The sequence below is a fragment of the Periophthalmus magnuspinnatus genome, chromosome 14 (genome assembly GCF_009829125.3).
Source record: "Periophthalmus magnuspinnatus isolate fPerMag1 chromosome 14, fPerMag1.2.pri, whole genome shotgun sequence".
NCBI lineage: Eukaryota > Metazoa > Chordata > Actinopteri > Gobiiformes > Gobiidae > Periophthalmus > Periophthalmus magnuspinnatus.
The window spans coordinates 11,402,224-11,422,944 of NC_047139.1; the positions used below are offsets into that span (position 1 = coordinate 11,402,224).

A 20,721-nucleotide genomic window follows, 5' to 3' on the forward strand; every position below is an offset into this window, starting at 1 on the left:
GGCCTTAAACCTGATTAAATCCTGGTTTGGTTCTGGTTTAGTCCTGGTTTAGACTTAACATTATGAAATCACATAATGTTTTGCTTTTAATAGCCAACTACGGGCTAGGAACACCCCACGAGCTGGACCAGGAATGAACCAGAACTAAACCAGATCTGAACCAGGACTAAACCAGATCTGAACCAGGACTAAACCAGATCTGAACCAGGACTAAACCAGGTCTGAACCAGATCTAAACCAAGACTAAACCAGGTCTGAGCCAGATCTAAACCAGGACTAAACCAGGTCTGAACCAAATCTAAACCTAGACTAAACCAGGTCTGAACCAGGACTAAGCCAGGTCTGAACCAGGACTGAAAAAAGAGAAAACCAGGTCTGAACCAAATCTAAACCAGGACTAAACCAGGTCTGAAACAAAACTGGACTAGGTCTGAGCCAGGACTGAACCAGGACTAAACCAGGTCTCAGCCAGGTCTAAGCCAGGACTAAACCAGATCTGAACCAGGACTAAGCCAGGTCTGAACCAGGACTGAAAAAGGACAAAACCAGATCTGAACCAGATCTAAAACAAAACTGGACTAGGTCTGAGCCAGGACTGAACCAGTTCTAACGCATATATAATGGATTCGAACCAGTCCAGACCAGAAACATCCCACTGGAGTTGCCCTGGACCTAAACTTGGACTAAACCAGGTCTAACTGCTAAACCATGTCTAAGAGATGCAGTAATCCAGAACTAAACCAGGACTAAACCAGGACTATTACAGACTGATGAATGGGTGCATTTTTCATGGCATTTCTAAGCTACATTTATTGTGCTAAACTCTGTTCCTGCCTGATTGAGTCACAAGTAGCCCTGCTCACATGGGACTGTGGACCTAGCAACACTAATTTAAGCAACGAGGTCCACAATACCAAGGCGGGCTAAACTATTGAATAACATTTTAATACGAGCTCAATGCAAATCTAACGTACAAGACTAAATACATTTTATTTAACGCTGCTACAGATTCATCAGTCTGTTCTATTGCTCCGTGCACTATAGGAAGTTAATATCCACTTAGTTTTGGTTAATTTATTCAAAAAATGTGTTTAGTTTAATATTAAAAGCATGCCGAATTGAATACTGGTCTGTAAAATGTCTAGTGCCATATTTAAGTTGTGTAATAATTTCGTTATCACCGAGAAATGCGAACATATTTTGGTAAATGTAATATTTCTAAAGGGAGTTCATGTCTTGGAGCGTTTGGGGGAAATGACAGTTGGTAATTAAAGTCGTGTCAGTTAAAACCCCAAGAGATTAAAATTGATTTATGCACTGGTGTAAAAAGATGATAAATACTGCCATAAAATCAAACTACCAGTGTCTAAAATGACAAATGGCCCAAGAAAACCTCATCTCCATATGCGAACCGATACACGGCCGCTGTCAGCCGGATCTCCCCGCTCACCTTCGCGGGCTTTGAGCAGCACGGTGTTCGCCACGATGTTCTCCAGCTCCATGGCGTTGATGTCCGGGCTCACCGCAGCAGAAAGCCCGGTCCCTCGTCCCCCTCTCCCGGCTCTCCAGGTCTACCTCCAGCCCCGTGTCGACTCCCCGGGTATCCTCCTGAGTGCTGTACGTGCAGAGCGGGCGACCGGCGGAGGAGGAAGCTCGGCTGTGAGCCTCTCTCTGTCTCTCTCTGGGGTCTCGGCTGGTCCCTGGGTCCCTCCCCGGCTGACAGAGCGTTTCCTCCCCGCCTCACAGCGCCTCTTCCCCGCCCTGACTCTGCCTGAGCGCCGCTGTCAGACCTCCCACTCTCTGACGCAGGAGGGATGTCCTCCACCATTGTCCACATCATATGGTAATAACACAGACATGTTTTGTGTTATTCTATTTTGTTCCAAATCATTTAAATTCCCCTGTTTGACGTAGGCAGCCTAATTACAGCTGTGAAAAGTGCCCACATAACACTCTTTATTCAGTCAAATGTAGTGGGCTCAGAACAGCCTACAAAGTTAATAAGATATGTGTATGCCTTCTTTATTATTCTACTTTTCTTTGCAGTTTTATTGCTAAATGTAAGTTGATCATTAAATATTGAGCTGTCCCCTCTAGCCATTTTTGGTAGTTTTAATTAAACCTGGGTTTAATTCATTTCTTAGGGTCTTTTTTGACCCAGTTCAGGGGTAAATTCTCTTGTCAATGGGCCTTTAAAGCTGAGATCTGCAACCTGTAGCTCAGAAGCCTCCAATAGTAGTAAACATATGGGTTAGTCATTTTATTTCACTTATTGGGCTTTATATTTAATGGAGATGGGGCATAAAAAGTTAGTCTACTACCGCTAACTTGTGTTGCTGTTGTTGCCAATATGTGTTATTGGCACCTTTCCATTCCTTTGAAAAAAACTCAGGGAAGTAACTATACAAGTACAAGACAGTACAGTACAAGATTGTATCACAAGACAATAAGTTTTAGGGTGATTATATATTATCAAATAAAATATAATTTGCTGTAATGATGATTGTGGTAACATAAACAGCCACCACTTTAGCTTTATTGCTCTTCTGTTTCCAATGGGAAACAAATCTTGAGGAAAAAGTTATAATTATATCGCCCATCCCTTCTTAAGGCTGTATTTAACTATAATGTTAGTGACATGTTTTAGTGGGTGCATTCACACACACACTAAAACATGTCACTAAAACATGATATGTTTTAGTGACATGTTTTAGCAATAAAGCAACTTTAGCTTTATTGCTCTTCTTTTTCCAATGGGAAACAAATCTTGAGAAAAAGTTATAATTATATCACCCATCCCTCCTTAAGACTGTATTTAACTATAATGTTTTAGTGACATGTTTTAGTGGGTGCATTCTCACACACACACACACACACCCACACACACCCCCACACACACACACACACACACACCCACACACACACACACACACACACACACCCCACACCCACACACCCACACACACACACACACCCCCACACACCCACGCACACACACACAAAGAAACACAAACACACAAAATCAAAATTGAAATACCTTGCAGTATATTGCTAAAGTATCGATATTGCCATATTGACTGATGCAATAATCAACATTGTAACATATTCAATATATAGCAACAACAGCACGGTTCTCCATCAGATAATTTTTGTTCAAGAATATGCTAAATAAAGCTGATTTTATTTATTAATTTTCCTTATTAAGTCCAAAATTGATTTATCGGTAGTGTTGGTTTTGTCGCAATAATTTTTAACAGCCATATTGCAAATTTTTCCAATATTATTCAGCTGTAGACTAGACCACCAGCTGTTCATCAGGACCAAACCAATGTGAACCCACCCAGTGAGTTATTCAGCAGATCAATGGAGCCGCATTAAAAACGCATTAAACCCAGTTGTTTTGAGTCTTGGGTGCGGCCTCTTCAAATAGGGCCTGTGTATTGATTCTCATTCAGATTAGCTTCCTGTGTCAGTGCCATTATAAATAAGCAGCACACAGAAATAAACAGCGCTAATCGACGCTAATGGATAAGTTAGGGGGGAGAATGCAGAATGCTCGTGTTTGGTTTCCTGATGAGGTTAAACGCAGGTTAAAAGGGATGGAGTCGTGTTTGTAAAATGTGGGATGTGTTGCTGATACTGCGGTGGTGTTGTGGTGGGATAGGTTGCACTTTGATTATTAGTTGGTTCTTTCTGATCTCCTCGGTTTGTGAGTGGTTTTCTTTCATAGGTGCAGACAAGAGATAATTTTGACCATGATTTTAATGTTCCCTAATACTGCACTGTGATTGTCCACTAGTTGCTCTAGCAGCGTTTATTGGGCCAAATAAATGAGACGCAATGCCCAAAAACACATCTTAACCTTACATATTGACTTGCACTTATACACAATAATGGAGCTTTGAAAGATGGGTCAAATGCAGAGGAAAAATTTCCCTAAGGGGACAAAAATGTGTACCATAACACACATTTTTATGGTGTAATACATTTTCACGCCACCCACGTGTGTTCAATAGTATAGCATTAAACTTATCTACAATGGAGACAACCAGGCCAAGTTACAAGTCAGGTGTGTGGAGAGGTGAGCCATTTCACAGTAAGGATACATATCGTCCAGGTAGATTCCATCTGGTTCCATCACACACAAAAAATTTATTCTTTCAACTGGACAAAAATAGCTGTGATATGACCCACTAGATGCATGAATGATTATGCATAATATGACTCAGATGACAGTACATACTATATATAGTTCAAAATAATAACAGATACTCCTTGTAAACAACTATAGGTGTTTTATTTTCAGTCTAGTTAGCTCCTCCCTTCAGACTTAAATATGACAGTGATTTACCAGAATCCTGTCAGCGGAAGCAACCTGCATGAGTGGCAAAACATATTTGCAACTCTTAAACAGAATTCAATTTTCCTAATACAAGAAATTAATGCATGTTTTTTCAGATTTGTTTTCCAATTAAAACACATATGGAACATTCTAGTCAAAGCTTTGACATCTCCATGGAGACAATCAGGTGGTGTACCCTGCATCAGAAAAGTTACATAGTGCATCTGTAATGGTTAGTATTTTTTACCACACATCATAATTCATCAAAAGTGTATGGGAAATATAAAAGAAAATTAAATAAACATAAATAATAATACAATATAATGAAATCCTAACATTCAATAGGGGGCAGTGATGAACAGTAGAAGAAGCCAACCCGACTCCACGTGCTTCCGGTTCACTTCCTGTTTTCCCACGTTGTATCTTCTCAGGGAAAACATCGGCTCGTTCATTTATTTTTAAGTGTTTTCAGCTTTAAAACAGTAAGATGCCGAAAACCAAACAGTCCAAGAGGAGGAAGAAGTTCGATTACAACAAAAACCGGAAGAAACTCAAACAGAAGACCCTGAAGAAATACAACCCGAGAATCGAAAAGTGAGTGTTAGCTTTAGCCTGTCAGCAGCTCTGCAGATTCCAGCAAAGATGTGTGTTTTGATTGCATTATTTTACAAACCTATCTATCTATTTAAAATCTTTTATAATCAATCCTTTACATCATGAGAGACAAATATTAGTTTGACAATCAATTAAATGATTTCGCTGTACTTATCTTTTGTAGCTTCATTAGATTGCTATTCTTCCTGTCCTATAAATACATAGAAATCATTAGACCATTTAAAAGCTGTTAAGTAAATAAATAATAAGTTCCCGGAATGTAACGAAATAGAGGCAAAAGCGAAATTTAATCTTATACAATCTATGAGTTGAAAACAATGTTATTTCAATGGACAATTTGAGATTATCCACAGAATATCTCAAAATCTGAAAAATCAAGAGACGCAAATGATGACCCCTCAGAGTTATCATATCAGAACCCAGTTAAAAAGACTTTTACAATTGTCTTATGTTATGTCTCCATTTCAGAATTTTGAATATTCTGTTGACATAGCCATGTCCATTTCAGCTTTATGGGGCAGTTTAAATTTGTATTGTTAAAATGCTGATTTGGATATTTCTTACAGAAATAATACAATGTTATCGTTGGGATAATTTGGGTCTTGGTCCCACATCTGACAATCTGTAATATGAAAACCACTAATAAAGGATCCTTTTTTGCAGTTGATGATAAACATGGTAAAATTATGTGTCTCTATGAAGATAATAAATTATTAATCACAATGCTATAACTATGAAATTTGTATATATATTTTACATAGATAAATTCTTGTTAAATGCGTGTTATGTACGGTTTATGGTGGATAGCCCACCACCTGCTCTTCTCCATGGAGAATGTATTGCTTTACCTGGAATGTTCCATAATATGACATTAAGCATATCTACCTGTAATTGATGCAAGTTAGACATGTTTAATATTGTTCTGTGGAACATTTCAGACAAAATTACATATTTATAGCTACTTCCAGCTACTTCCAGGACTGATGTGTTTAGAATAGCTGCGCTATTTTTTAAACAACATTTCTATAAAGAACTGTATAGTCAGGCTATGTGCAGGTATTTCTTCAATTTATTCATGACAAATCTGTCTATGCCAACTTTTTGTTTGCAGACAATGCAGAAAAGTGGTTGTTGTTAATATGTTTGTTACATTTGGCAATGAGTTGTACTAGCCAATATCTTCCAGCTCCAGTTTTTCAAGTTTACTAATATATGCAGGATCTGTGGACATTGATGACGGGACCACTTGTATTATGAATAACTGTTAGTAGCTTATGTGATAATGTATGGTGATATGGTCATGTGTCCATCTGCTTTTAGATTCTGTAAATTGATACATCAACCTGCCCAGGGACTAAAGGTGGAAAGCATTTTCTGCTATAACCTGCTACAATGCATCTGTCCTTTTGGTCAATTGATTTTTTTGTACACTGTTCCTGTATAAATAAAAGCATATTATACCAAATAAGTCATGTAACCCAAGTTACATGTTACAAATTCCATGTTTTACTGTTTTGGACAGAAAACTCTGTCCTCCATGTTTTATATTGTAATTAATGTACTTTTTTCTCTCTCTCAGTGATCAGATTCGAAATGCGTGGGACAAAAATAAATCAATGGCGAGGAATCTTCAAGAGATGGGTTTGGCCTTTGACCCAAATAGGAGTTTGCCCATAAAGAAACAGAAGGTAAGAAAAAACTACTGTAAATTTACTGCTCACATGTAAGATATTTGATATGACAAATGCAAGATTAATTTTACTAATCTTCAAATATAGAGCCCTCCTTTTTGTTCATATTGATCAGTTACAATTTGGTTTAACTTTTTCTCATTAAAAATAAATAAATATGGCTTTTATATTAATGACGATAAACAAGTCGGTACATTTTTATCACAAAAAATGTCCAAGTTATTTCTCCTGTCTGAACTCTAAATCACATGCTTTTATGGACAGAAGATTGGTTGTAGGCCTCTCTATTAAATAGACTCAATACAACCAGAAAAAAATGTGATCTTAATTTTGCCTTTCCTTCTCTAATATTTGCACCCTTGATCAAATGGTGTGTTCATATAGGTAACTAACATGTAATTGCAATTTTGCTCCAGAATATGGGAATAGTGTTTTTGTTTACTTGAATTACTTCAGTAAAAGTAAGTCCTCCAGCTGAGGTAGTCCTGACCAAGCCTAGCTCAACATCTGGAGTTGGGTCCCCCAGGGTGGCCATTGTGACTCCCACTGCTCCTGAGAGGTTGTCACAGTGGCATAGAAGGATGGGTCAAATGCAGAGACAGATATCACCTCTACCCCTGTCATTTGTGATGTCACCAACTTCTTGAAATCACAGAGGTCACTGAAGGCAGTATCAACTTAGATTTGCACGTTTTTTTTTTAAAGTTTTTTTTTTAACCACAAATCTGTGTACATAATGCTATTAAAACACCATGTACACAGTTTAGTAGTGAAGAAAAAACAAAAAAAAGTGGAATTAGTGTTTAGTTTCACTTTAAGCATAGCATCTTCACACATCACTGGTTGAATAGCTCTTAGTCTTAACTCTTTTTGTTTCCTCTATTTCCAGCTCATTGGTAAAGATTTTGTGACCAGCGCTCCAGTCGGCATCATCACTAAACCCTACGTGCTCAACAGTAAGTCACGTGACCGCTGCCTGCTTCATTTAGGGAAAAACAATTTTGCTGACAAACATTGCAATTAGATTTGAGATGTATGTTTTACAAAGTCCACTCAGTTCAAAATGCACTTTATACACATCCAAGAGCAACTAAATATGAATTGATAAAATAACACAACAGTCTTAAGCCTTTCAGTACATGCTCATAGAAGTCTGAACTACAGGGTTAGCAGCTTTTGAAAATACAATGGCATAGTTTGATTTTTGCCTAAAATTTCTTGTTACTAAAATAATTGGAGTCTTTGAGTGCTCACAATTAGTGAGTCACAAATGCTGATTCAATTATGGTTAATCTTGCAGATCCTACTTCCATTATAATTCATAATCTTACAAATCTAATTACATCTAACATCCAACATTACACACCCTTTTTACATTAATTAAAAGAAAATGTACAAAATGTGACTTTCAAAATACACCAAGTTAAAGTAAGTTGAGGCACTGGCTGCATGCACACTCAAAATTTGATTATTATCAGATTTCTGTGTTAAAATATGAATAAAATGACATGTAAACAGCAAAATCATCTATCATCTATTTCTGTCTGACCATAGTCCCCCTGATTACTCACAACAGATTTGTGCTGTATGCATATCATTCATATAATCAATCTTAAAGGTCCAGAAATCAGATTTTAATCAGATTCTTGTGCATGTAACCGCAGCCACTGCTGGTGGCTTTTCAGAGAAGCACTGTCAGACTTTGTGTCACTAGCACTGAAACACAATATCATTTTTAGATCTTCTCAAAAGACATCACAAGTGTCGAGACAAAAGAGTCACTGACACACTTTCAAAATGTCACCTGTCCTCGTTACATAAGTATAATTAAAAATAATTTGTGTCTTACAGATAAAAGCAATAGGAGTGGGCCCAAAACAAGATTTAGATTTTATCATTTTATCATTATTGTCATATCTCGTATCGCCATGCTTCCTTTGTGATAGATTAAATTAATCTGTCACTCATCACTGTCATGCTCATTCATTCCCTCTGCAGTAAGGGGAAAATTAGTCTGTTTTTGGCTATAGAGCTGTATTAATTTAACAAGAAAAGGGTATCGTAACTGGTAAAAAAAACAAAACAACCTATTCCTCAATAACTGCAACAACAGTCAAAGCTCAAAAAACAACATGAGTTTTTTGAGTTTGTTCGGCCTGCATGCGCTCGCAAGTGTATTTTGGTCTGTGCTTTGGTCCGTAATGATTCTATAATAGTTGTGTTATAATCTTTTGCATGTGTGCTCAGAGATGGAGGAGGAGGCCAGTCTGCCAGAGAAGGACACAAAAACATTGTCTTCAGACCTGATTGAGTACGTTCAGTACATGATCCGAGAGCACAAGGACAATTACAAGGTGAAAGAGAAACCACAAGCCCTTCTACGCACAAGCACTAGGGGACACTGTTTACCAATATTTTTTACATGTTGAAATTGCACAGAGCCATTTGTTCTAACAAAAAGTCAAGTCCACGGTGCCGCCTGGCTACCATCACTACTTCCTGTCCAATTCTATCTATTCATTTTAATGTGACTAGGCATCAGGCAGTGGATATGGAGTTACGGACTTAAGTTCAAGATAAGTGATTGTCTCAATGCTAATGCTAATTTTGAGGCATAAAAAATTAAAACAACACCACAAATGCTATAACTGGTTGAACGTCTTTGTTTCCATGGAAACAATGCCATATTCTAGGCAAAGCAACAACTCCAAGACCAACAGGTGGTCCACCCGCCACCCGAAAAGTTGTGCAGTGCACCTTTAAAGCAGACCTATTGTGCTTATGTCTGGTATATACCGGCAGCTATAATCTATGACAGCTAATCTATGACAAATTTGGAAATTTTAAATTGCAATATTCATCTGAAACAACTTCATGAAAGAAACAAGTCCTCTGTCTTCCGCATTAGAAAACTGCAGCACCCAATGGGAGCAGTTCTCACAACAAAGAGTCAGCACCTCCGATGGATAGCTGCACATCATGCTATCAATCAGCGATACTGCCGAATCCTATGCATATCACTGATTAAGAAAATAAAATTGGGCATGTACCAGCGACGGTGAAAACGGGCCTTGATCAGGAAAATGGATTGAATTGAAAATAAGCGATTTAAAGATTCCTCAAATGTACATGAATCGCTCCAAATACAATTTCGACAGTGTAAATTATGAGACAAACAACAATCACTTTGAGTAATAGGTCTGCATTAAAGAATGACCCCTGGAAGAGAACAGCTAATAGGGATCTCAATAATGAACAAGAAACACCATTCAAGACTATAATATTATATAACGTAACTGATCCAACATTTGTTTAATCAATGTTGATATATATTCATTTTTTTGCATGTTTTAATCCAGGCGATGGCGAGAGATGAGAAGAACTACTACCAGGACACCCCCAAACAGATCAAGAGGAAGATAAACGAATACAAGCGCTGCCATCCAGACCATTTTAACGTCTTCATGAGCTCACTCACAACTCCTGAGCCCATGCAACAGTGACCCCCAGTGTGCAGGAGGGCTATGGACACAAGAGACACTTCACTGCAAAAATCAACAACAAAGCAATATCTACCACTAAAAGTGAAAACGCTTTAGTTCAGAATTTTGTTTTTTTTTTAGTTGTTTTGACCTGTTTGTGTGCTTCTTTGTTTTTAAGGCATTTTGTCTAGTCAACTTACTGTTTATAGGGTCCATTTTGAACAAGTTTTATTATTCAAAAGATAACTTAATTTGTTTTTAATTATTAATTGCTACTCAGAGACTGCCAACGATTCATCATTTTCAGGCCAAATATCTCTGTGGAGTTGGAAAATTTCACAAAATAAATCTTACTTTTTGCTTGAAAGAAGAAAAAGTTTGAAACTAGAGTCTGATTCTATACCAAAACAACTTATTTTAAGATTATTATTCTGAATTCAAGTTTTTTTTTCACAGAGAGGAGCGTTTTGAATTAAATCTCTGTTTTAATGTACAGCTTGAAATATATTTGTAAATTGATCTGAAATGCTGTATAATGTGGTTCAAAAAGTGCCTCTAAGATGGTCTCTGTTTTGGATTGGGTGGAGATGAAGAGGCATATAAGGGGAGAGAGGGAACAGATGGGGGTAGACAAAGGAGAAGAGGGAGGAGTGGAAGGAGAGAAGAGAAAGTAGAAGCAGTGTTATTGAGATAGGAGGCCAGGGGAAATGGACAGAAAGGATTTGGGGCAGAGGGGGAAAGAGAGAAGGTAAGTGTGAGTGAGGATAAAGAAAGGGAGGAGAGATAGGCAGAAGAGAGAGAGAGGAGGGAGAGGAGAGAGAATGAATCAGATTTATAATGATGATGATGATCCATCTGCTGCAGTTTGACCTTATGACTCAGAAAATCATCAAAACAGATTCAGAGTGAGAGACTAGTCACCATGTCCAATCCTGAAAAAACACATTTAAAGTGCATATCTCAGGGTTTCATGTTTGAGTGATTATGACTTGGTTTGGGGTGATAGTACCTGCAGTAAATATTTATCATACTTTTATATTAGTTAAGTGGCAGTTCGTTGAGTAGAAAAGTACAAAAATAAAGGAAGCAGTGGTTAATTCTAAAAAGGAAAACCTCTACCTATGTCTTCAACACAGAAATCCATCCAAAATACAAGGACAATTTACACACAAGGCATTTTTCAGACAATTTAAATGCTGAAATCTATTTTTACAAATCTAATTATGGTTGATTGGTAACAGTACTACCTATAGTCATATATCCTGTCCATGTCCAGCCATTAAGTAAATTATATGGGTTTTTTAAATGTTTTATCTTCAAATCAAATCAAACTTTATTTATATAGCACTTTTCATACCAAAAAAAAAAAAAGTAACACAAAGTGCTTTACAAAGCATTAAAATCAGTCCCACCCACCAAACCCACCCAGCCACCCGACAGCCCAACAACCCAACCCCAACACATCAATAATCATAACCAAACAACTCCCCACCCCAACACACACTCCCACCCCCCACCTCAACACATGTTAAAATACCTCAGTTTCATTTAAAATATGTTTAAGTGGAACAGGCTGGATAAAGATGAACCAGATGAGAGAGCGCCACCAGAGTCTTAAATATATTGATGCCAATTACAATTTAGCCATTTTAGCTTTAGAAAGTGGAGCCATTATTCAACCACAAAGAAGTGATTGTTGTCAGTTGAAAGGACTTTAAACAATAAGATTAATATGGCAAGTTTACGGAACCAAGAAGTAATGATAAAGTTCAACATCACATTTCCAAAAACCCCTGCACTCCACTTTAAATTATGACATAATCAAATTCTATAATGTGAACGCATAATTTTCCTTACTGCGTCTTTCCACTAATAACAATATCTTAGACAAATATGAAAATTGAAGGTAGATTTTTTTCTAACTTATTTTTACTGTTTTTAAAACATGAAACACAGAACTGGTTCATTTAAAACAGTTTGCAGTGGCCCAAAGTTATTCCTCACTTACAGTATGCATTCTGAAAATCCTAATTATTCACCACAATGAGTTTATAAGTGCTTTTCACAACTTACTGAGACCATTTGCTTTGTTGTCATGGTAAATCTACAGCAACTAGCATGCTGAAACACACTTCCTTTTTGGACAATAAAATGCTTTAAAATTAGATGTAGACCTCAAGTTGCATATACAATAGAGTTGCATTGGGGCAAGATAAATTTAGCTCAAAAACATGAAATAATTGAGTACAAAGCCTTTAAGAATGGGATCTTTAGCTCTAAACAGTAACTACTCAACACAATACAGTGATGGGTCCATTTGTTACTTTAATGAAAAACATTTTATCAAATTAAAACCCACAAGTCATATTAGAAGACAGTTTTTTTTTGTTTGCTGTGGTTGTAATTAAATAGTAAAATACACTATGAGTTTAATATAAGATAATAAAATATATTGTACAATCTTACATAGCTGGTGCATTTACAGTAAACATTGCTTTGAAACAGAAAAAGAACACAAAACACGCACAAGTCTCAATTATGTTGTTAGCAGCTACAACCAGTTCAAAACAAATCCAATGATCCAGAAACATATAAAATACATTTAAATTTACACTGTACAAATTGCAGAAATGGACAAAGGTTTAGTCAACGTGAAAACAAAACATAAAAATTTAAAACATGCACATAAAAGAAAACATTTACATTTTATTCAAGTTAATCAAGTTATTCGAGTTTTACTTTTTAAACATGTTCACAACAACAATAATACAAAACATATTTCTAAAAAACTACCATTCCCCTTTGACCCAATAATCGTCCTTTTTCAGCCTTAAATTTTACATTCAAAAATTACCAATCAATTTTTAAAATGTATGGGACAGAATGCATTCCACTAATAATGGCATCCTTGGCAAATATACAAACTAAGAAAAGTTTTATTAGCTGAACATGGATTGGCATTTTGACCATTTGCTAAAAAATAAATAGCATCAGTAGCATCAATAGGATGATCCCAGCTGCCCTAAAGTCTCCATCACAAATCTGTGTTTAGTCATGAAACTAAACTCTGACCTTGTCGTATGTGTGCGTTGACATTTGTTCTGGTTTTTGTCCCAGTTTGGTCCTGATGTAGACTTGTAGATCTGTTCTAGTCTTGGTTTAGTCCTGGCCTAATTAAAGTTTTGTTTGTGCTGCCAGTTGGATTGTTGTGAGGTTTGAATCTACACAACATTTGGTGCAGGTCAGAAAGCAGGTTGTCAAAAGTGGAAAATCAGATACTTATCGATACTAGAACTAGTACCGAAACTAGATACTCATTTGAGCAGGTAATTAGCCTTATCTGAATAACTTTAGAATGATTTTGAACTGTCTCAGAACAAGTATAAGACACATAGACCAGTATACGCCCAGGGACCACTATGGAACCTACCTGGACGACTGAGGGATTACACAGATATAGGACCACATGGTAATATAAAAGAAAGTACTATTATGTAATGTTGAAAATCACATTTCTATTGTCTAAAGCAGGGGTGTCAATACTTTTTTTCATTGAGTGATACTGACACCCATTTGAAGCCGAGGGCCACAGACCAGTGCCGATACAGGGAGTCAAATGGTGGATTTAACACAAGTTTAACCGAGCCATTGTACCTTTAATAAGACTTGGAAGATTATTTTTAGGTCTGTGTCACAATGCAATGTGATGTTATTCAGGTTATAGAGGTAGAATCTCTTCAATTTGTAGTAAAAATACTTCCTGATCAATTGGGCCAGTTTAGGAGGAGGCATGAGGGCCAACAAATATTGGTCTGAGGGCCGCATTTGGCCCCTGGGCCATAGTTTGGACAGACTTGGTCTAAAGAAAGAGTGTTTTAACAATCATAGTACTGGTATTCCTTAATATCAAAATCAAGTTTAAAATTGTATTATTGTGACAACACTAGAAAAAATTTTGCCTATTTTCTGACAAACATTTTATTAATATTTTCAAGGTAGCAAGGCCAAAAACTTTGTTGATTTATTACTGAAGCATGTCAAAAGACTGCTGTGATTGGCCAAAAATTATCTCCTGTTCCAGATCGATATTACCAAGATAACAGATTAGTGGACCAGGACCTAAGCCAAGACTAGAACAGGACCGAACCAAGTCTACAGCGGATCTACATTCATTTTTGCTACATTATGATACAAGTCTGTAGATGGTTGTTCATAGTCTTATATGTGTGTCCAAATCTGTCACCAATTACCTTTAAAATAGTAAATATGTTTTTTACAATACTTCATAAATTTATTTGATTTTGTTGTGCCTGTCGAGGACCTGTGTCAGACCAGTTGCAGCAGCAGGTCCTGGAAGGTCTCTAGTCCTTGTGTGGAGTTTTTTGGGGCAGGATCCGAGTTGAATTGAGCCGCTAAAAGAAAGAGTTTGCGTTCTTCAGACACACGGCCGAGAGAGAGGGCCTCGTTGAGCTCAGAGATAGTGGCTGCTCCGGCTTTGTCCTGGGAGAAGAAAACAGAAGAAAGAATTAGTATTAAAAAACACATATTCCTCTTTCGTCTGCTATATAGTTATAATCTTTGGCAATTACAAATCCTACGCGTATCACCGATTCAGAAAATAAAATTAGTGAATGAAGGAAGTACGTGGGAGCAATGATGTCTCGCATGCAGGAGAATAATGATTACTCAAACATGCATGAATCACTCTAAAGACAACTTCAAGACAGAAAATGAGAAGCTCTAAAAAGTCAATTTTGCACAATAGGTCTCACAATATCATATTCTAGTATTACATTTCCTTGATTCACTTTCATTGACCCTTCCTTAAGTTTGTGACCAACTTTTTAAAGGCAAATCAATAACTTTTTATCAAGTAGTGCCCTACAAAAATCTATTCTTTATCAAAGTTACCTACATACTCACGTTAAACCAGTGAGTCTTGCTAAAAGGTAAAACCAAAAACATCTACGGTATATATTCAAATTTATTAACTGTACTATAAACATTGAAAAACATGCTCCCTTGCTCTGAGGGGGCTCATCTCTTCATAGACCTGGCTTGTAACCTTTTCTAATAAAAGCTATGAAACCTGGTTACCTTCTTAATTTGCCTCCAACATTCTCAAAAATGACATAAACTGATCTATCTCCATGGAGAATGTTCTGAAGTTTTACATTTCTGTTTCTATAGTAACATGCAGATAGCCTGTACACTACCAGAAATCTTACTCTGTGCTGTTTTAAATAACAGATACACACATATAAATTACAAGAAAATAAGAAATGCTTTATGTGAAGACCAAAATCAGGGTAAAATGATATTAAAAGGCGCACTATGTAACTGCTTGTCTTCATGGAGATGTTGATGTGCCTGGATATTTGACAGTATTGCATTAAAGCGCATCTATCTTGGATTTATTTAATGATGGGTATGTTTATGCTAAAAAAAAGAAAAAAAAAAAAGAATCATCAAACAGACTGCAGACCCTCCACTAGCACAGTTACATAATGCACCTTTGAATAAAGTAAACAGATTGGTGCATTCGCCCACCAGCTCTGTCCAGTGCCTGCTATCACTGTGTCCTTGGGCAAGACACTTCACCCATCAGTAGAAGTACCTTACCACCAGCAGTGTAGTGTGGGTAGTACATAAATAATTACTAAACATCCCACATATTAGTCACAGCACCTTGTAACTATCCCCTATGAGTCAGACAGAGGGAGTGATTATTCGTGTGTAATTTGTGTGAATGAAACGTCACGCTTTCTGTCCCACGCAATGTTCAAAAATGTAAACCACCCCCTCGTTAAAACGCACAATAAAGATGCTGTAGAGGTGCATTGTGGGTAAATCAAAAGAAGCTCCGCCCACTCACACCTACTGGGTTTATCATTACCGCCACTCTGTGTTCTTAAAGCTGGAGGAGATGAGGAGAAGAAGACTATCATGCATTTGCTGATTTTTTGTTTTTGTTTAAAAATTTACACACTACACTAGAGTAAAATAATTTGAATTCAGAACACGTTTGATTTATAGATTCCTGTGAAGTAAGAAATTTCCAGAAGAAAATTGATACTTGCAGATGATGTCTTCAACATTCCTTGGGGGTATGAACTAACTAGGGGCACTGCTCTGTCTGAGACTTTGTTAGACTTTAATTTGAGCTTTGTTTTAACACAATCTGACCGTTGAGAACTCATTTAGCTGGAACCGCAACAGGTGAGATGTGTGCTGTTCAACAAGTCCCTCTCAAATAACATGACAAGCACAAGTTAGCATCAACCAACAGTTTTTCACTTGTTTTGTTGAAAACCTTAACAGGACCATTAACAGTCGCATTTACCACAGGCTCCTGAAAATGTGTTGTTTAAATCCATTTTTGTATTTTTTTTTGAGTTTTCAGATTTACAACTTTTTTGGCTGCAAATGTGTCATTGTGCCACCATGGTAATGCTGAACATTCTGCCATAGACATACATGCAGAACACCCCCAGCGTGATGTCAGCACAAAGTATTACTTCTCTGGGAAATAATTATCTCTAAAATCAAACCTACACAATTCAAGATGTCATTTAAAGGTGCACTGTGTGACTTTTTTTTCTGCATGCTTGTGGTTGTGGTCCCACCAGGCCAAGTTATGGATCAGATCTATGCAGAGGCAAAGATATTCACAGTAATAATGCATGTTTTTCAAGTATCTTCTAGCAATAAAAATATTTGTAACTGTGGAACATTCCAGGCAAAGCAAAACAATCTCCATAAAGACAAGCAAGCTGTCATAGTTCTACCTGTTTGCTTGTTTTCTTTCCTCAGTCCGGCTCCATTTTTCAGCCTGTTCCGGCCCTTCTTTTGTTACCTCCCTGGTTTCCCAGCAGCTGCCTCTCATTGTGCTAATCAGCTCAGGGTAGCCTATATATACTGCTTCTGTTCAGTTAGTTCTTGCTAGATTGTTGACTAGACAAGAGCAACTTTCAAGCTCCTCTGATATACTCTGTTGTTTGCATTTCTGCAATTCTGTGCCTGCATTTATATCTGTTGGAGTTACCTGTTCCTGAGTTTACTGGTCCAGCCTGTTTCCCCATTTGAATCCCGTGTGGAAGAGCTTTTCGTTGACATTAAATAAGACTTTATTCCTCAGTTCTTTAGTCCCTGATTTAGCATATTCTGAATTACCTGCTTAAAGGACACTTTCTGTTGTAGTTTGAAACATTTGACGGTTCACTTCGTGTTGCATTTGAGTCCAGTTTACCGTTGTGACACAAGCTGCTCAACCCCATTAAAAAACGTTATGCTGTGCACATTTACTGAACAAATGTATGCAGAGGTGGGTGGTATACTTTACTAGCAACATACTTTCATTGCTACTTGAGTAATATTTTTTATTGGTGTAATAGTACTCTTACTTGAGTAAACATTTTGGTTACTCTTCCCACGGGGAGTAGGTCTGACAAAAACCTTATGTTGACAACAATATTAAATGATTTGAACATTTGTTTCTTGTACCACTCCTTCAGATATGATTTAGTTATTCTCATTTTTGTGTCTATCCTTTGAAAATACCAAGTTTACAAAATATCTTATTGTTATTTAAAGGTCCTATATTTTAGCCATGTTATAATGTGCTACATCATTAGAATCATACCTGAAGTTGAGTTTTGTTTCATTCACACGTTTGAGCAAACTTTTATTATTAATCTGTCTACCTTTCCAAAGCTTAAAATGCTCTGTTCCACCTTGTGATGTCATGAAGACTGGCTGAAATTATCTAAATGACTCTAGTGAAGGTGTATGGTATTTAAAACACAGTGAATCACTTCCTGTATTACCTCGTGACATCACAAGGTGGAACAGAGTGTTTTCTGTTTGAGAGACAAACTATGCCTAAATATGGAGGGTTTGTGTGTTAAACAAAGCACAACTCCAGGTATGTTTTTGATAAGAAACAACATTATAACTCAGATCAGAAAATATCATAATATGCGCCCTTTAGTGTTTAGTGCTTCAAGCTACATTAACATCAAAATATAAATCATATCCTACATCCCAACAGTTACTCTTTAAGTTACTTACTTGAGTCATTTCTTGGACCACTACTTTGTACTTCCACTATTATTATTTCAAATCAATGTTACTTTTACAATTTTTCGCTACTCCACCCACCCCAGAATATACGTCAATTTATTGCCACAAAAAGCAATTCGACCTACCCCCAAAATGCCATTGGGGTGTGAAAACTTTATCAGAAGGCAACAGATTTGAGGTGATGGATTCTGCCCTGAGCTCTTTCTGTGAAATATGACTTTGAAATATGAAATATGTGTTTATCCTGTGCAGGTGCATAGATCATCTCTGGAAAACAGCCAAGATGAGGGATGGGCCTCCCTCCAGCTCACAGGAGGATTTTTGTTAAATGACAAATATTATACATTCATGTGGCTTCAAGTCCCTTCTAAACATGCTTTTGGTGATTTTGGGATAAGTATTTCACAATTTCCTAACTTAAAATAATGTCTGCGTTTTCCAATGAAGTGTTGGAGCTCCCTCTGCTGACAGCAATGAGAGTGAACAATGAGAAAATAATCATGAATGCTATGCTAATAGAGGTGGAGTCCAGAGTTTTATCTATGACGCAACAATCTGGGCAAAATGCAAACAAAGCATTTCTGAGCGCAAAGAAGATGACTTTGGATTAACTGACTGATGAATCAAGCCTGAATGAAATGCAAAATATAACTCCATGTATGTTTTTAATGAGAGGACAACAATATAACATAAAGTCAGTATTTGTCCAGTCTCATAAACAATGTTAAAAAACAACCAGATTCAGATTGTCTTTGCCCCAAAACTTGTCAGAACACTCTTGTCCCAGTCTCCGTGCAGGTCAAAGAACTGAATAGGTGTGAATGGGGGCTACGAGACATTCAGGGGAGTCTAGTAATTTATCATTAGTGCTAAAACTTTGCAGCTACAGACTACTACTAATAAAAATAACACACTTTTGGTAGAAATAGATAAGTGCAAGTGACATCTCATTTACCCTGGCTACTTTATTTTCAGACCTGCCAAGAGCTTCATTACTCACAAGTTATTTGCTCCCCGCAGCACATATGCATTGACGCTCCCTTAAGTTTCATTTTTGTTTCAACATAACGAGTGGACCAAAATAAACAAGGTGGAGATGTCATAGTTTGTCATTGCTGTTAATCTAAAATGACTGAGTACACGTCCAAACACAAGTCTAATATTTTCCAAGCAGTTTTCCAAGCATATTTCCTGGGTTTACATGCATTTTAAAAGTTCAGTTTAAATTGGACTAGGCCAGTTATCCGGTTTTCCTGGCGTGAATGTAAACGTAGTGAGTGTTTGTTTGTCACCTGTTTGTTTGCAAGTACGACAACCGGCAGCTGTGGCCCCGCCTTCAAGAGCCGGTGTAGCTCAGATTTAGCCACAGGAAGCCTGGTCCAGTCTGAAGAGTCCACGATGAAGACCAGAATGTGGGTCCTCCCGAGGTACTCACTCCAATACCCACGCAAGTCCTCCCCACCGCCAACTGGGGACCAAAACAGTAGGACATTATTAGAATTAGAATTACCATTAAAAGTTTGGGTTCACATTGTTATGACGATTAATACTGAGTGACGTCAAAAATATCAAAAGCATTGTGTTAATAAAAGTCTATGGAACTTTTTTCTTTTCATTTAAACTGAAATCTTCCAAATGCTAGTGTGCTTAGAAGTATGGACAAATATGTACCTTAAATGCGTGGTACTTGATTTTTACTGTATTAAAAATATAACTGGTATATTTTAAACTGTTTGCTGAGGTCCAAAGTTATTTCTTACTGTCCTAACACATCCATAGCCTCCTGATAAAAATGGAATTACTTTATTCCAAGAAAATATTTTATATTACTGTCCATTTGTGTTTTTAAAATTCAAATTAGCTCAGTTAAATTATATATTTTTTTTATGTGTCCCTAAAGAAATAAAATTTATTCATAGTCACAACATTCTAGTATTAGATTTTCATTTGGGTGCACCAGAACATGATTTAGGTGCAACAAAACTTGACGCTTATTTAAGCCATTGTAATATAGTGTTGTTAAACTGCATCAACAACATGGGCAATATAAATCACTTGGTTAAATACTGTTACTCGGATATACAATTCATACTCTATACACTATTTATTAAAGAAAAAATAAACTAAATAATATCTCAATAGACAAGTTTTATCTATTCAAAGTAGAGCTGGGCCCTGAAACTCGGTTCCAAGTAGGAATCAGCCGAAAAGGTTTGGTAAGCGCTGGGACAGAAAAAACACTGTTCGTTCAGGGCAAACTGTCGGTTCCTCTCCAGTGCAGGGTCTTTACAGTGTGTTTTAAAATATGAATTAACATATTTATAATGTACAGCACCAAAAACAAAGGGCGTTCTCCTTTTTTAAAATTTTTGATTTTAACAAAACTAAAAAGTGCAGCTTGTGGACTTAACAAGACAGAAGTTGGGGACCGTTGGATTGTGTGAAATGAGCTGTTTGTTTTTCGTGTATCCATGGAAACGTTGCAAGGAGCTAACGAGTGGCCTAGTTA

At 37.0% G+C, this 20,721-nt stretch overlaps 3 protein-coding genes across 3 annotated transcripts in view; 1 reads left to right on the plus strand and 2 right to left on the minus strand.

Moving 5' to 3' along the window:
* The window catches only part of grk6 (G protein-coupled receptor kinase 6), a 36,054-nt gene extending 34,286 nt beyond the window's left edge, over positions 1–1,768 (minus strand). Inside the window, exon 1 of the mRNA XM_033978582.2 lies at positions 1,451–1,768. Coding sequence (XP_033834473.1) covers positions 1,451–1,502 — 52 coding nt within the window. The 5' untranslated portion in view covers positions 1,503–1,768. The remainder of the gene's footprint in view (positions 1–1,450) is intronic.
* Positions 1,769–4,755: 2,987 nt separating this feature from the next.
* nop16 (NOP16 nucleolar protein homolog (yeast)) lies at positions 4,756–10,458 on the plus strand. Its single transcript, XM_033978583.2, has 5 exons — positions 4,756–4,936; positions 6,537–6,645; positions 7,538–7,604; positions 8,896–9,002; positions 10,008–10,458. Exons 1-5 carry the CDS (start codon positions 4,830–4,832, stop codon positions 10,149–10,151), a joined length of 534 nt encoding a protein of 177 aa, XP_033834474.1. The 5' UTR covers positions 4,756–4,829; the 3' UTR covers positions 10,152–10,458.
* Positions 10,459–13,823: 3,365 nt separating this feature from the next.
* arl10 (ADP-ribosylation factor-like 10) lies at positions 13,824–19,681 on the minus strand (the record flags this gene model as incomplete). Its single annotated transcript, XM_033977734.2, has 2 exons — positions 13,824–14,630; positions 19,505–19,681. Coding segments are annotated over 2 exons (351 nt in total), but the record flags the coding sequence as incomplete, so codon positions are not given.
* Between the last annotated feature and the right edge of the window lie 1,040 nt (positions 19,682–20,721).